At 46.9% G+C, this 13,491-nt stretch overlaps 3 protein-coding genes and 2 non-coding genes across 5 annotated transcripts, besides 1 other annotated feature; 4 read left to right on the forward strand and 1 right to left on the reverse strand.

Moving 5' to 3' along the window:
- Nucleotides 1–165: 165 nt before the first annotated feature.
- TSTA_056280 (conserved leucine-rich repeat protein) lies at nucleotides 166–5,624 on the reverse strand (the record flags this gene model as incomplete). The annotated part of the gene is made up of 2 exons (XM_002487195.1): nucleotides 166–1,468; nucleotides 1,531–5,624. The coding sequence occupies 2 exons, from the start codon at nucleotides 5,622–5,624 to the stop codon at nucleotides 286–288; spliced, it is 5,277 nt and encodes a 1,758-aa protein (XP_002487240.1). The 3' UTR covers nucleotides 166–285.
- Nucleotides 5,625–6,059: 435 nt separating this feature from the next.
- TSTA_056290 lies at nucleotides 6,060–6,141 on the forward strand. The gene has a single exon. It is a non-coding gene; the product is annotated as a tRNA-Ser (tRNA).
- A 383-nt stretch (nucleotides 6,142–6,524) lies between these two features.
- Nucleotides 6,525–6,606, forward strand: TSTA_056300. The gene has a single exon. It is a non-coding gene; the product is annotated as a tRNA-Ser (tRNA).
- A 571-nt stretch (nucleotides 6,607–7,177) lies between these two features.
- Nucleotides 7,178–9,393, forward strand: TSTA_056310 (uncharacterized protein; the record flags this gene model as incomplete). Its single annotated transcript, XM_002487196.1, has 2 exons — nucleotides 7,178–9,251; nucleotides 9,296–9,393. The coding sequence occupies exons 1-2, from the start codon at nucleotides 7,367–7,369 to the stop codon at nucleotides 9,391–9,393; spliced, it is 1,983 nt and encodes a 660-aa protein (XP_002487241.1). The 5' UTR covers nucleotides 7,178–7,366.
- Nucleotides 7,227–7,275: a sequence feature (CT-rich).
- A 530-nt stretch (nucleotides 9,394–9,923) lies between the features above and the next one.
- TSTA_056320 (vacuolar protein sorting protein (VPS11), putative) lies at nucleotides 9,924–13,398 on the forward strand. The gene is made up of 9 exons (XM_002487197.1): nucleotides 9,924–9,967; nucleotides 10,018–10,086; nucleotides 10,142–10,438; nucleotides 10,493–11,128; nucleotides 11,186–11,419; nucleotides 11,475–11,810; nucleotides 11,857–12,360; nucleotides 12,417–12,815; nucleotides 12,870–13,398. The coding sequence occupies exons 1-9, from the start codon at nucleotides 9,953–9,955 to the stop codon at nucleotides 13,242–13,244; spliced, it is 2,865 nt and encodes a 954-aa protein (XP_002487242.1). The 5' UTR covers nucleotides 9,924–9,952; the 3' UTR covers nucleotides 13,245–13,398.
- Nucleotides 13,399–13,491: the final 93 nt, after the last annotated feature.

Genomic DNA, 13,491 nt, shown 5'->3' on the forward strand with positions numbered 1-13,491 from the left:
CATTACTCTGGATTACATGCAACAGACGCAAAGAGACTTTTCTTTCAGTTAGAATGGAAATACGTAGGCCAGAAGAACAAATCAATTAATCAGACAAACTCGAGAAGATAAAAATAATAATCCAACCAAAAAAAAAAAAAAAAGGTCCCACGCCAATTGCATGCATGCTTCTCATGTATCAAACCGCCAAACCATGCCATAGCACCGCTCAACCCCACGAGCCAAAACCAGTAAAACCAAGAAAATGCATGCAAATAGAAACCTCCTTAATCCGAACCCAATTCATCACTGACACAATGCATTGTCCGGAGATTTCTTCGTCAAAACGCCCAATTGCTCCAACTTACTCCACAGTCTATCAACATCTCCTTTCTCATTTTCCAAAATAGGTCTGAGCTCCAGACCGTCTAGGACCCTGATAGAGCCGCTAGTTCCGGCATACAATAGGACTTCCAATGTCATACGTCTTGATTTGGTAGATCCGTCCAGTCGGGATCGATATTTCTGATCCGCTTCGGCGTCTGCAAGGGGAAGCGTATACGGATCGTCTATTTCCACGTCTGCGCCCCTTTCCTTGCCATTCGTCTGACTCCCAAATCCAACCACTGCATTGTCTTCTGTTTCCCCAAGCATGGCTGGTAGCAAGTCGGCGCCCGTTTCGATACGGTTCTGGCGCTGATGTGTCTTTTGAAGCTTGTCTTCCAACACTTTGATATGCGTCTCAGCACGTCCGCTTCCCGAAATCTGCGGTGGATAGAATCCAACGGTGAGAGGGTTATTTCGAAGATCAATGGTCCTCAGAGAACTGTAATCGTGCTGACTCGATCGTCCGATTCTTGCTACGACCTGGCAGAGCATGCGGAGTCTGCTGATTCGATTACCTGCTGCTGTCAAACGACTCAGACCTCTCATATCGGCGATAGCTCCAAGTTCGCTAACGGAGTTGAAATTCAGATTGAGAACACGTAGATTAGGAAAGTTTTTCCCAAAGTGACTTGGAAGATCCCGGAGGCCGCAAGACGCAATATCCAGAAGTTGCAATGCTAGCATCGGAACCGAAGGTGAAAGTGTTCGATCTGAGAGTCGGTTGGATGATAAAAAGATCTTGCGAGCGTCACTGAGTGGTGTAAGATCAATGTCAAGAGATGCTCCCAGTTCCGGTGATTGCCCAGAGAATTGCTCTCGTACCGAGAAGATTTCGATCCCGCATCCAGACAGGCCGGTTACAGTGGTCAAATAATTGTTATCAAGGTAGAGCAGTCGCAGCTTTGGATAACATGACGCATCGAATGCAGATAATCGGTTGCTCGATACTTTCAGATTGCATAGGTTTCGGATCGGTACATGCGCGTGAAGCTCTCTCATCTGATTTTCGCTTAGATCTAGAGTCTCTATAGCTGGAAGGTACTCAAGATGATGAACGGCACCGATTTGGTTGTTGCTGAGATCAAGTTCACTCAAACGAATCCTAAGATTTTCAAACTAGGTCAGTTCATGGTCGAATCTTTCTAGATTCGGCAAGCCACTTACAATTCTGAGCCCTCGAAATCCACCGTAGTCAGGTTGTTGTTCTTCAGCTCTAAACGCAAAAGACCGTTCAATCCAAATATTCCCTTTACGTTGCGTATTCTGTTATTGTTGGCGCGAAGCTCTCGGAGATGGATCAGCCCTGAAAAGCCGTCTAAAGTTTCAAGTTGATTGCCGGAGATGTCAAGATATTGAAGGTTGATAAGGTGGCCCCAGGCAGTCAAGTTTGTAAGACAATTGTGCTGCACGCACAAGTCACGCAGAGTTGAGGGAGTTCCGTCAAGTTGTGCGAGTTCATTCTCAGAGACGTCCAACTCCTCTAGTAGAGGGCAAAACTTGTCCAACTGATGAAGAGTAACGATGCCTTTATCCCGCAGAGACAACCGGCGTAATTGCCCCCAAAAAGGTTCAGTAGGTTCCACATCAGTGATATGTCTGATGAGGTCTTCTGTAGCCAGAGCAAAAGTTCCGTGTATTTGACGCAAAGAAGTGGGATGAGTGCGAGGGGCAACATAGCTGGGCTCGGGATGTATAGGGTCATCTGTCTGATTGACGGTGAATTCGGCAAGCGAGCTCAAATAGAAGCTGTAGGTGTCTTGTTCTCTAGATGATGGAACTACCATGGATCTTTCTAATCGTTGTGACATCGGTGTAGAGCCGAGCTGCCCTGTTGAGTTTCGACGAACCAAACTCATTTCTGCATAACTCTCCTCCGTCCGTTCGTCAATACGAGATATGGGACGACCAATAAACGGTATCCCATCCAGGGAAGTGCGGCGAGATGGAGCACCAGCCGATGGTCTGTGATCAAATTGTCGCTCATCATGTTCTTCAGTTGTGTTGATTTTTGGCGTCTTTACCTCCTCGCCGTCGTCAAGATAGGAGATGTGCGATACGAGTGGAGAAGAGAAGCTAATAGTTCCAGGCCTCTTTGAATTGGACCCCATGGATTGCTTCGAATTCCTGGTGTATTGATCCTGATCCGCTATAGGCTCACCGCTTAACTTATTCGCACCGTGCTGTGCAAACCTGCCCACATTGACAGTGATATGTTCTGTTCCCCATGACGTGGCTCGAGTTTCGGGTTGTGGGCCACTCGAGGTGAACCGCGTAGTCTTCGAATGTACAGAGCTGGAGTCGGCTATAAGAGGATTTCCGTCACGAGTGACTGGTCTTTCGGACCCTTGAGAGGTGATTTTCTCATTAATCGTTGTCTCTATTCGTCCAGTTTCCGTTGTCGGTCCGTTTTTGCATGGAGAAGCGAACTGTTCGGCTCTCTTGATTTCTTCAAGCTCATCATAACTCAGATCGGGGATACTGCCAAATGGGTCATCTTCACTTTCTTCGCTGCGGATATTTCCATTTGCCAGGTTGACTTTCTGTTTGATCCAAGATTTCGTTGCTCGATCGTAATTCATCCCGTTGACTTGTTCTGGAATTAAGTGTGAAACCATGTCAGAAGCAATAACGCCCTTAGTATTTGAACCACTGGATGTTACAGTTGGGATTGAATGCATGGGGGTGTCATCATCCGAATACTTTCGTTTTCGCTGAGGGAAAATCCGCACATTCTGCAGACTATTCGTCCCATCTCCGCCAACTTTCGAGTCATCGACAATCAGCTCGTTCCCTTTGTACAAATCGGACATGACCGATGCCATGAGTTGTTCCGTATCTTCTTTATCCGCAAACTTCTTGAGATGACTGACAACACGTGGGTGCAACGGTCGCGGTTCTCTGAACTTCCGCATATCCACACCTTCGCGACTTGGAGGTCGTGAAAGGTTTTCTCGACTGGACATGTCGTCCTCCTCTTCATCCTGCCCTGTAAGATTTGATTCTTCCACGCTCGCTAATCCGTTCGTGTATTTGCTCTTTGCTCGGATTATACTCATGACTTTGGTAGCCTCATCCATGAAATCCTGAGTAGTAAGGGAGCGCTTGTGATCTTCTGGACTTGAGGAATCTTCGTCAAAATCATCAGCTCTATGAAAACCGCTTCTCGATGAAACCCTGTTCCATGGAACTTCGGTATGTTCGATTTGAGATTGGTCCCTCGTCGTCTTCTCCTCGAGGCTCATGTTAAGTATAGATTCAATTAGTTCCGTAGCATCGACAGCCTGGCCTTCGGTATGTTGTAGAGTTCGACGCCTTTTCCGAGCTGTGGTCCTGCTTGACATATTGCTTATGCGTCTTACGTTGGAGTTGGACTGAGGTATCCCCAGACTAGATCGGCGGCTGCTAGGGTGGCGTGAAAGTCTTCTCTGGAGAGCCCTTGTGGAAGATCCGGTGTCTAGTAGATTCTCTAGGCTTTTAGCTCTCCGTACGTTCTCGTTCGCTGTATTTCGAGAAGTCGACCTCTGTCTAAGTTGTCGTTCACGTATATACGATTGTTGGAAGGAGATACTGGGCACCAAGCTAGCTTCTTGACTAGCGAACCCGAAGTTGAAATGGCTGTTTCCGAAGCTGTTCATGCGAGGATTCACGGCATCTTGAGTAGCCGGACGAGTAACAGTTTTTTGTGGATGGGAATTTCCGCGTCTGAGATTTGGCAGGCTGCGTTTTGTAGTACGCGTCCTTTTCGCGATCAGGGATGGCGATGGTGGTTCATCGTCTTGTGATACATCTTGAAATGTCTCTTCAAATTGGCTCATGCGCCGTAGGAGCTTGTTGTTCGTGAAAGTGTCATGATTGGCGAAAAGTTTAAGTGGACTGCTCATGTTAGCAGTTTGCGGTCTTCCGGAACTTGGTTCTCCCTCAGGTGAAAAGCTGATTATAGGAACCGCGTGTCTGTCGTTAGGAGATTGAGGGGTAGCATCATAGTCAATCATTGGTGGCGAACTACGAATCTTCGAATTGGTGAGGACAGAAGACTGTAGATTAGACGGGAAGGATGAAGCGCTAAGCTGCCGCATTTGGAAGGAGCCCTCGGAGTGGCCTCCTCGCTCGATAGTGACAAAAGGTTGAGTAGTTGGCAATGCGTCTTGTGTGCCTGTGGAAAGATCCTCCGGAAAGTACGGGCTGCTGAAACCGACGAGTTCGTTGGGATTGAGAGTAGTGGCTTCACCATTTCCTCGGTCTTCCCCGGTGGTTGTTGACTGTCGATGATCCGAACCTCCTGACATGTCATTAAGCTGCTTTAGTGCAGATTGCAAGATACCCGAACCAGTGCGACGTTCGACAGTGTTGTTCGTTGATAAAAATATAGGGGTCAAGTCTTCATTGCGGAGTTCCTCCTCCCCACTGGCCGAACGCAAACGACTATCCGTATCTGAGACACCGTCCAGGCCATATTTGCCGCGCTTAGATATTGTCCGCACTTTAAGATGTACCGAATCTGCTGAGACATTGTGGTCGTAATCTACCGTGTCGTTAGTCTTGAACGAAACCTTACGCCGAGAGCCTTTGTCTGCTGTTCCTCTAGCGGCCTGAAACTGAGCATCGCTTTCAGTATGATTGAATAGAGCGAACGAGGACAAAACGTCGGAGCCTGCGGCATTCACCGGTTGTCTGAAGATGTTCTCTAGTCCCATGGGTGCGAATAAATCACGTTGTTCGTCGGCAGATATCTCTCCTCGAACGATACGCCGCTTCCATTCCGGAGTGCCCTTTGTATCTTCCTTATCAGCTCGTACTTGAACTGTTCCCTGTTCGCTTGTACGGGTTGATGCCATGGAACTCGACCGAGCTGACATCACGTTCTTTAGCGGCGTAGAGGTTGGCCTTTTACGCGCTGGCGTCGGTTGGTTGACGCTCGTTTTGGGGGAAGGCTTCGCAGGGCTCTTTGACGTTCGCGAAGCTCGTGGAGAGGGACTGGCACGCGGTGATGGCGATGCTCGAGCACTTGTAGGAGTTGTACTGCCACCCCGTTTCATTTGGCTTTGTTTTGCGCCTCTAGGCGTAATTCTTCCTCGTATTCGGGGGGACGGAGCCTCAGGTTTGGGTATCCGGCTTCGCTCTTCGCAACTAATGCATTTGCGCGCTGAATGCTTGTGACCGCTTCCTGGGAGGGTTGGCGAATGAGACAAAGAGCACGGTGTGGATGGTTGTGAGGGCCAGTCTTCATCCAACCCAGCCAGCCAAGGTTCCTTGGGCATTTTGGCGGGTTTTGTGTCGTTTGTTTTGGTCATCGAGTAGATCCAGGTCGCCGGCGCGTTGTTCCATTGAACGGAGCGCTGTTAGCGGTGGGTCATTCTGTGTTTTGGTCCCAACTGACAAGGATTGACTAGCAACTGTAAGGGGCAAAGGATAGGAAGTGCCATGTAATCATGTATTGTAATAAGGAAGAAATAAATGGAGGTTGGGATGTAGTCCAATTGAAGTATCCCCAATTAATTGTGTTATGACGAGTGGATTGCGGACTTCACCGCTCTCCGCCTAAGTTCATTTCACCTGCACAACATCATACTGAATCGGGAAGGGGCTACCCAATGCAAAACACTTAGCGCCAAGACGATAATGAACAATTCAACCAGTCAACTTGTGACCAATGGTAAAGCAGTCTTAGAGCTTAAGTTTCAAATCCCTTTCAAGGCGAGGTGGCAGAGTGGTCTAATGCGCTAGACTAGAAATCTAGTTCCTTCGGGAGCGTGTGTTCGAATCACACCCTCGTCGAACCTTTTTGTTCGTTGATTTTTGTTTTTGCTTCATCCGATAAGAAGATTTTTGCTTTTGAACTTTTTTTCTGATCTTAGACTTAGATATATGCAGAAAATGGTCAACCAAATGCCCTGATATTAGGGATTCCCCAGCTTGTAACGGGCATATCGACTGCTGCATTGGGAGTCATTTTGACTTGATGTCTTTCTTACTGTCGACATTGTAAGGCGGTGAAGGCGCTGACCACTAGGAAGCCCGAGGGACTTGGTTGTGTGGCATATAAGTGTGCATTCCTGAGTGCCTTTTGGCATAGAAAGAAGTATGCTGTCAATGGGTGGCTCTCTGATTGGTCAATTATTGTTATAGATTTTCATCCGAAAAATTTTCGTTCAGTTCAAGGCGAGGTGGCAGAGTGGTCTAATGCGCTAGACTAGAAATCTAGTTCCTTCGGGAGCGTGTGTTCAAATCACACCCTCGTCGATGTTATTTTTATCCAAGACTACCACACATCTCAGATGAGACGGTTTTTTTTTGCTCAACCGAGCCTTTGTCGTTGGGGTTAGGGCACATAAGGTCAACTTAATATTTTGTTCTTTAACGTAAATTTAGTAAATAATTAATAGGATATTATTCTTCGAAAATATCCGCGATCAGGCGAGGTGACAGAGTGGTCTAATGCGCCAGACTCGAAATTGCGAATATCTGGTTCCTTCGGGAGCGTGTGTTCAAATCACACCCTCGTCGTCCCGTCAATTTTTTTAACGATTTTACCACCTTTGTCCAATATGATTGCGCGTGATTTTCTTGAGGTAGCGAGGAAAGGACGGGCGAGGGATTGAGATATATTATTTCGTCCGATTCTAACCGCGTACTCATTCATCTGTACTTATTTGATCCAATCATATGGAGGCGGTGGACTTTGAACGCGATCCGACGCGTTGCTGGGCAGACATCGCCAAATCAGGATAAATGGATATCATATCGTGGCACTCACGTGGTCATCAACACTTGCAGACTTACACAGACAACTAGTTATGCATCTTCTTGAATCAGGCGAATTCCCGAACAGGGTTATCAACTAGTATACACAAATCGCCTAGTCCCTTCTTTCTTTTTTGTTTTCCTTCTTTCTTGTCTTTGTTTATTCCTCGACCTTCTGGAGTATGTATATCGTGGTCTCAGGACCTGATTTTGTTTCAGCGGTCCCCGGCAGAGAGCTCATTGCTGGTTGTTGCCCCTCATGCCTACTCGCCGACAGATTACCCGGCTCAATCTTGAAGAGGCGACATCGGAAGATTACGAAGAATGCTTGCTCCTGGGCTCCGACGACGAACTGGACGAGACAGCAAGAACGGTGAAAAGGAGAAGAATCGAGACTCTCGGCGAGGCTTATTTACAGGGGCGACCGCTATTTATTTCCTCTGCCTCACTTCGCGGGCCATTCGATAAGGGCTGGGTGAACCCATGGCGAAAACATCGGAAACAACATGACTCTGGCATAACACTTGCGGCGACTGTTGGACCGGTCAATGATGTGATAGAATATACGGTACCGGACACGAACGACAGCATATCTCGTATGGGAGCAGGCGGTTCGTCTCGAGCTAGGAGCATCCGTTCAGATGTTCAAGGATCCTCATCGTCTCCAATACCGAAACGAGCTTGGAATCATAGATCGTCGACAGCACCCACAGGAGGGAATTCACCTTCAGATGCTCAGACCGCACAAGCTTGGCTCAAGAGGCACAGGAATTTCGCTAACATCCAGAATTATGATCCGCCCAAATCTCCCTCTACCCGTTATGCGAGCTCTGGAGGAAATGGAACCATCAAATTGCCCAAGAATACTAGTAAAAGTGCTGAATCTGGTTTGGCTCGTGCTATGAAGTCTTATCAAACGGATCTGCGGAATGTTAGAAGGAACAAGCCTGTCTCAGGCGATCTCCAGGAAAAACATATACAGCCGAGTGCAGGCAGCACTTCATTCGCCCTTCCTGAAAATGAGATATACCATGGATCCCTTTCAGATACGAAACAAACCAAGGCATCATCATTGACGAAGACCACAGCATCGGATAAGTCATCTAACAGATTACGTAAGGTTGAAAACGATGTGGTGACGGTATCTGATCCTACGCCTCGGGAAACAAACATGCTCGCTAGCGCATCCTCCGTTCATATAGTACCACCATCTTCGCACCTTCCGGAATTCAAGTATCGAATTGCAAAGGTTAATTCAAGAGGAGAGCCTGAGAATCAGACATATCATTCTCTTTTTACTACGGAAAATGGCGCCTTCCAAAACAACTCGGGCCATGACAGAGAATCATCCCCAATTAAACTCACACCCCTAAATCGTCAGCAAGATCAGGCTTCTATAATAGCACCTAGTACAATAACACTCAATTGCTCGGAAAAGCAGCACAACAGCTTGACCGAAAGCGAAATGCTGCCATCAGCGCAGGTTGTACCGAAATTATCAGGGACCTCAAATTGTTTTATCTCGTTGCACTCTGCTGAATATCGTGGACCGAATGCTGCAGAGAATGGCACGGCGAGTGTTGACGGAGAACTCTCCACTCAGGCGGCCTTTGAGCTGGCACAAAAATCATTCCAGGACGACCTAGCCACTCCACAGACAAGTTTTCAAGGTCCACCAAAGACGAGACTAGGCGCCAACTCTTCCGTCAAGAGAATCACGCCTTTTGCAGATGTAATCACCGACGAATCAGCTATTAACACCAAGATTGGGTTTAGGAACACCCCGGGAACAAATCAGAATATGAATACCCAAGCCATGATTGATACTTTTACTCCTTTCAGCGATGCATTTACAGGTGGAGTAGGAAAGGAGGCTGCGAAGAGATCCAGCGCCCATCTTGATATCGTGAATGCCGACGCAACGAACAGAACTGACGTCGTGGCATTGCCTCACTTGCAGCCGCGCTTGAAGTCTCCTCATGGTCCGTCATTCCAAGAAGCCCAAACATCAGAGCAGGATTCTCTACCCGCTCTTCCATTAACACTATCGGGAACCACCCCAGCATCCAATCAACAAGACGGCCAGGGATACCTCTTCAGTATGGATGTGTTTGATGTCAGTCAAGTCATAAAGGATGCTGGAAGTTGGCTTCAGCAAAGTTTTGATATAAAAGAAGAGCTGAAACAGCCCTCGAAGCGGAACACGCAATCTTCAACGCCGAGCTCGCGACACGAAGTGGCTCTCATGTAATCGATCCATTCTGGAGTCGGTTGCATCGGCTATGATCTCATATGTCTCCCATCTATCTAGGACCCTTCATTGCGTATTCTACCCAGGTAGACACGTATACAAGAATGTAAATACAATCCAGATTACTTTTCTCTTGAAACAACATAGGCAGAAATAGCCACCTCAAGGCATATCCTTTAGGGATGATCAGTTACTTAATTGACTTGCTAAGACGTTCGCTCTTCAACTGGTCACGGATGGGTGAAGGATTTTGCTGTACTTGTTTGGACAACGGTATATGAAAGCTCAAGCCTATCTGGTGTCCCAGATTAGAAAGGTTGCGCAGACAAAGATCAGTTTAGCGAAAGCCGAGGCGAAGTACGAGAAACTTATCGAAAACACTCGATATGAGAACCTAGCAAGCTTGTAGTTACTGTTCAAAAACAAGTCATAGTTACTAATTAACTACTACTACTACGTCGTTAGAATGAATCACACACAAAAATCTTCTAGCCCCGATGTGACCTAGCGTAGATCCCGGCTAAGCTAAAGCCGCTCCACCTCAAGCTTCATTCCGCAACAACCCATTGCATTGATGGCGTCGGTTCAGGGGAAATGGCGCTGACTTCGGTATAGTATATCGTGTTCAGGTCTTAATTACGAACTAATGCGTGGTACAGAAAAAGGCATTCAATTTCTTTGAGGTTTCTCAAGTCCAGATCCCAGACGATAGCTCTTCCGTCATCAATGTGAGTTCCCCGCTTGGAGCCTCTAGGCATACACTGACCTGTTGACGCATCCTAGGCCGATGTAGCGTGTATATGCACGGGATCTGATAACCTCTTTATAGGAACCAACGATGGAAAAGTACACATACTGTCGCCTGCGTTCAAAGTGGTTCGTTCCTTCCACGCGCACAATGCTGGGGCCATTCGACATATGAGACAAGTGGAAGGCACTTCGCTCTTGGTTACTATCGCGGAGGATTTACCAAATGAACCCATTCTGAAAGTCTGGGCCCTTGATAAAATTGAGAAGAAGTCTGGTGCTCCACGCTGTTTGTCGACGGTGTCTGTCCAGAACGGCAGACGGCCGTTCCCGGTTAGTATACCATTACCTGTTAGCTTTGTGGGATAGTCGCTGAACGAAGAATAGGTGTCAACATTTGTTACGCTCGAAGACTTATCTCAAGTTGCTGTCGGTTTCGCAAACGGTTCGGTTGCCATCATCCGGGGCGATCTCATCAATGATCGTGGTGCCAGACAGCGGATTGTTTTTGAGTCGCAAGAACCGATAACGGGCCTGGAAGTGCAACATGGCAACACAATTACTACTCTATTTATTGCCACTACGAACCGCATTCTTACGCTTACAATTGCTGGACGGGGTCAAGGACAGCCTGCGCGTGTACTGGAGGATGCAGGGTGTGCCTTCGGCTGTATGGCCCTGGATAAGGATACAGGTGACATCTTGATTGCGCGGGAAGACGCCATACATACATATGGTCTACGAGGTCGTGGTCCTAGTTTTGCGTATGATAGTCCGAAGACCTCTTTGAACCTCTTCAAAGGCTATGTGGCCCTGGTATGCCCGCCAAAGACCGTCGTATTCAAATCAGATACGTTGCGCGCATATAATGGTGCTCAAACAGATGATATTTTCAACACGACCACATTCACCATCCTCGATACGGACCTGAACTTCGTTGCGCACTCAGAGGCACTCATCTCCTCTGTGAAAAGTATTTTTACAATATGGGGCGATCTCTTCTTGATAGACCTGGATGGAAAGGTAGGAAGCAGCTCTTCTCATGCTCAAAAAATGTCATGTACTGACGTTGAAATTTAGATCACTCGGTATCATGAGAAGAACCTACAACAAAAACTTGAGATTCTTTACCAGAGAAACCTTTACATCTTGGCGATCAACCTTGCTCAGAAGGCGGGCATTGATACACTACAGCAAAATGTCATATTCCGTAAATATGGGGATTTTCTCTATCAGAAAGGAGATTATGATACAGCAATGCAACAATATCTGAGAGCTATAGACAATACGGAGCCCTCTCAAGTCATTCGCAAAGTAAGTGTGCATCTATTCTGTTATTATTTATCGTTTTGAACCTGACGGAATATAGTTCCTGGATACACGCCGAATCCATAATCTCATTGAATATTTGGAAGAACTTCACGATCATGATAGAGCAACAGCAGACCACACGACCTTACTTCTCAATTGCTATGCAAAACTCAAAGACACATCCAAGCTCGATTCATTTATCAAAGCTCCAGGCGAGCTGAAATTTGATCTAGAAACAGCGATAGCTATGTGTCGCCAAGGAGGTTACTTTGAGCAAGCCGCATATCTAGCTACCAAACACGGTGAGAATGATATGGTTGTCAGCATCCTCGTTGAAGATTCTCGCAAATACGCTGAAGCCCTGGAATTTATTTCACGACTTGAACCTGATACAGTATGTTTGTTCCCTCAAAACTTGGACCACTCACTTACTAGTATAGGCCTATCCCAACCTCATGAAGTATGCTAGAGTGCTATTGGGGCACTGCCCACAAGACACAACGCAGCTTTTCATCATCTTTTATACAGGCAGATACCGTCCGAAGAAAGACATAGAACCCCCCTCAGAGTCGCAAACACCTCAACATAATGCAGTCCGCAACCTGGCCGCTTTTATTCCTCTACCCTATGTTGGCACAAGTTCCAACTCGAAGTCTCAGCCATCTGAAACTCAGCTGTCAGAAGAAAGCGAAGACGTCGATAAGATACCCACATATGACATTCCGAAACCCCGGAGCGCCTTTTCGGCATTTGTCGATCGCCCAGCCGAGTTTATCATCTTCCTCGAATCTCTGATATCACAGAAGTCTTGGAACGAGCAGGATCGGATCGACTTGTACACCACACTGTTTGAGATATATCTCGATAATGCAAAGAAGGCTCGAGATCCAAGTGTCAAAAGTGAATGGGAGACAAAAGCCAAGAACTTGATTGAGGGCAGAGACGTAAGTAGAACTGAAAATATGGCCAATGATGTTCTTCGAGACTAATTAAAATATAGATACCTATATCAACATCAAACGTCTTACTACTCTCGGATTTGTCAAATTTCGAAGAAGGCACGATACTGGTCAAAGAGCAAGCAGGCCTACGGTCAGATATCTTTCGCTCATATACCGCCGCCAAAGACACCCAAGGCGTGATCAAAGCATTACGGAAATATGGCCCTGAAGAGCCTCACTTATATGTTGATGCACTAGCATACTTTGCGTCTAGCTCTAAGATATTAGCGGAGGTCGGCGATGAGTTGAATGTGGTGCTCAAGAAAATCGATGAGGAGGGTTTGATGGCCCCATTGCAAGTCATTCAAGCATTGAGCACTAATGCGGTTGTCACCATGGGTATGATCAAGAAATACCTCAGTCAAAATATTGAGCGGGAACGAAAGGAAATATCAACGGTAAGCTTGGGTTCTTATAAAAGTAGTAGTTGTGAAATGCTAATACGTGGCCAGAATCGTCGATTGATATCGAGCTACACGAGCGAGACAGAGACGAAGAGGAAGGAACTCGAGCAAATCAACTCACAACCGGCTGTATTCCAAGCTCGAAGATGCCAATCGTGTGGTGGAGCGCTTGAGCTGCCTACCGTTCACTTCCTCTGCAAACATTCTTTCCACCAACGATGCCTCAACAAGACGGGCGAGGATGCCGAATGTCCCATATGTGCACCCCAGAACGCGACTATAAAGGCCATTCGTCGTCGACAGGTCGAGTCCGCTGATCAGCATGATCTCTTCTCCGAAGAGTTGAAGCGGAGTAAGGACAGGTTTGGAACTGTGAGCGAGTTTTTTGGTCGAGGCGTTATGGGATCACATAGTACTGAGTAAATGTCTTATGTATGTAGATAATGAGCAATGTAGAAATACCCTACTTGGCACAGTTAATGGTACCAGGTCGACATCGGGAAACGAGAACCGACTTCTGATCTCCAGCGAAATTATAATTATATGTTATCTATCTTATCAGCACGTGCACACGTGTCAATCTTCTGTTTAGCGCGTCCGATAACTTGACTTTGGAAGTTGCGATGCGACAATCACCACACTGCAATTCCCACTCATTGAGACATCCAAG

The sequence above is a fragment of the Talaromyces stipitatus genome, genomic scaffold, assembly GCF_000003125.1.
Source record: "Talaromyces stipitatus ATCC 10500 scf_1105507295487 genomic scaffold, whole genome shotgun sequence".
Classification (NCBI taxonomy): domain Eukaryota; kingdom Fungi; phylum Ascomycota; class Eurotiomycetes; order Eurotiales; family Trichocomaceae; genus Talaromyces; species Talaromyces stipitatus.

Excerpts from the sequence above, each read along its gene's own strand:
- TSTA_056320 (XM_002487197.1), top strand. Across the intron at positions 10,439-10,492 it reads ACGGCAGACGGCCGTTCCCG|GTGTCAACATTTGTTACGCT; the intron begins GTTAGTATACCA and ends AACGAAGAATAG. Across the intron at positions 11,129-11,185 it reads TGATAGACCTGGATGGAAAG|ATCACTCGGTATCATGAGAA; the intron begins GTAGGAAGCAGC and ends GTTGAAATTTAG.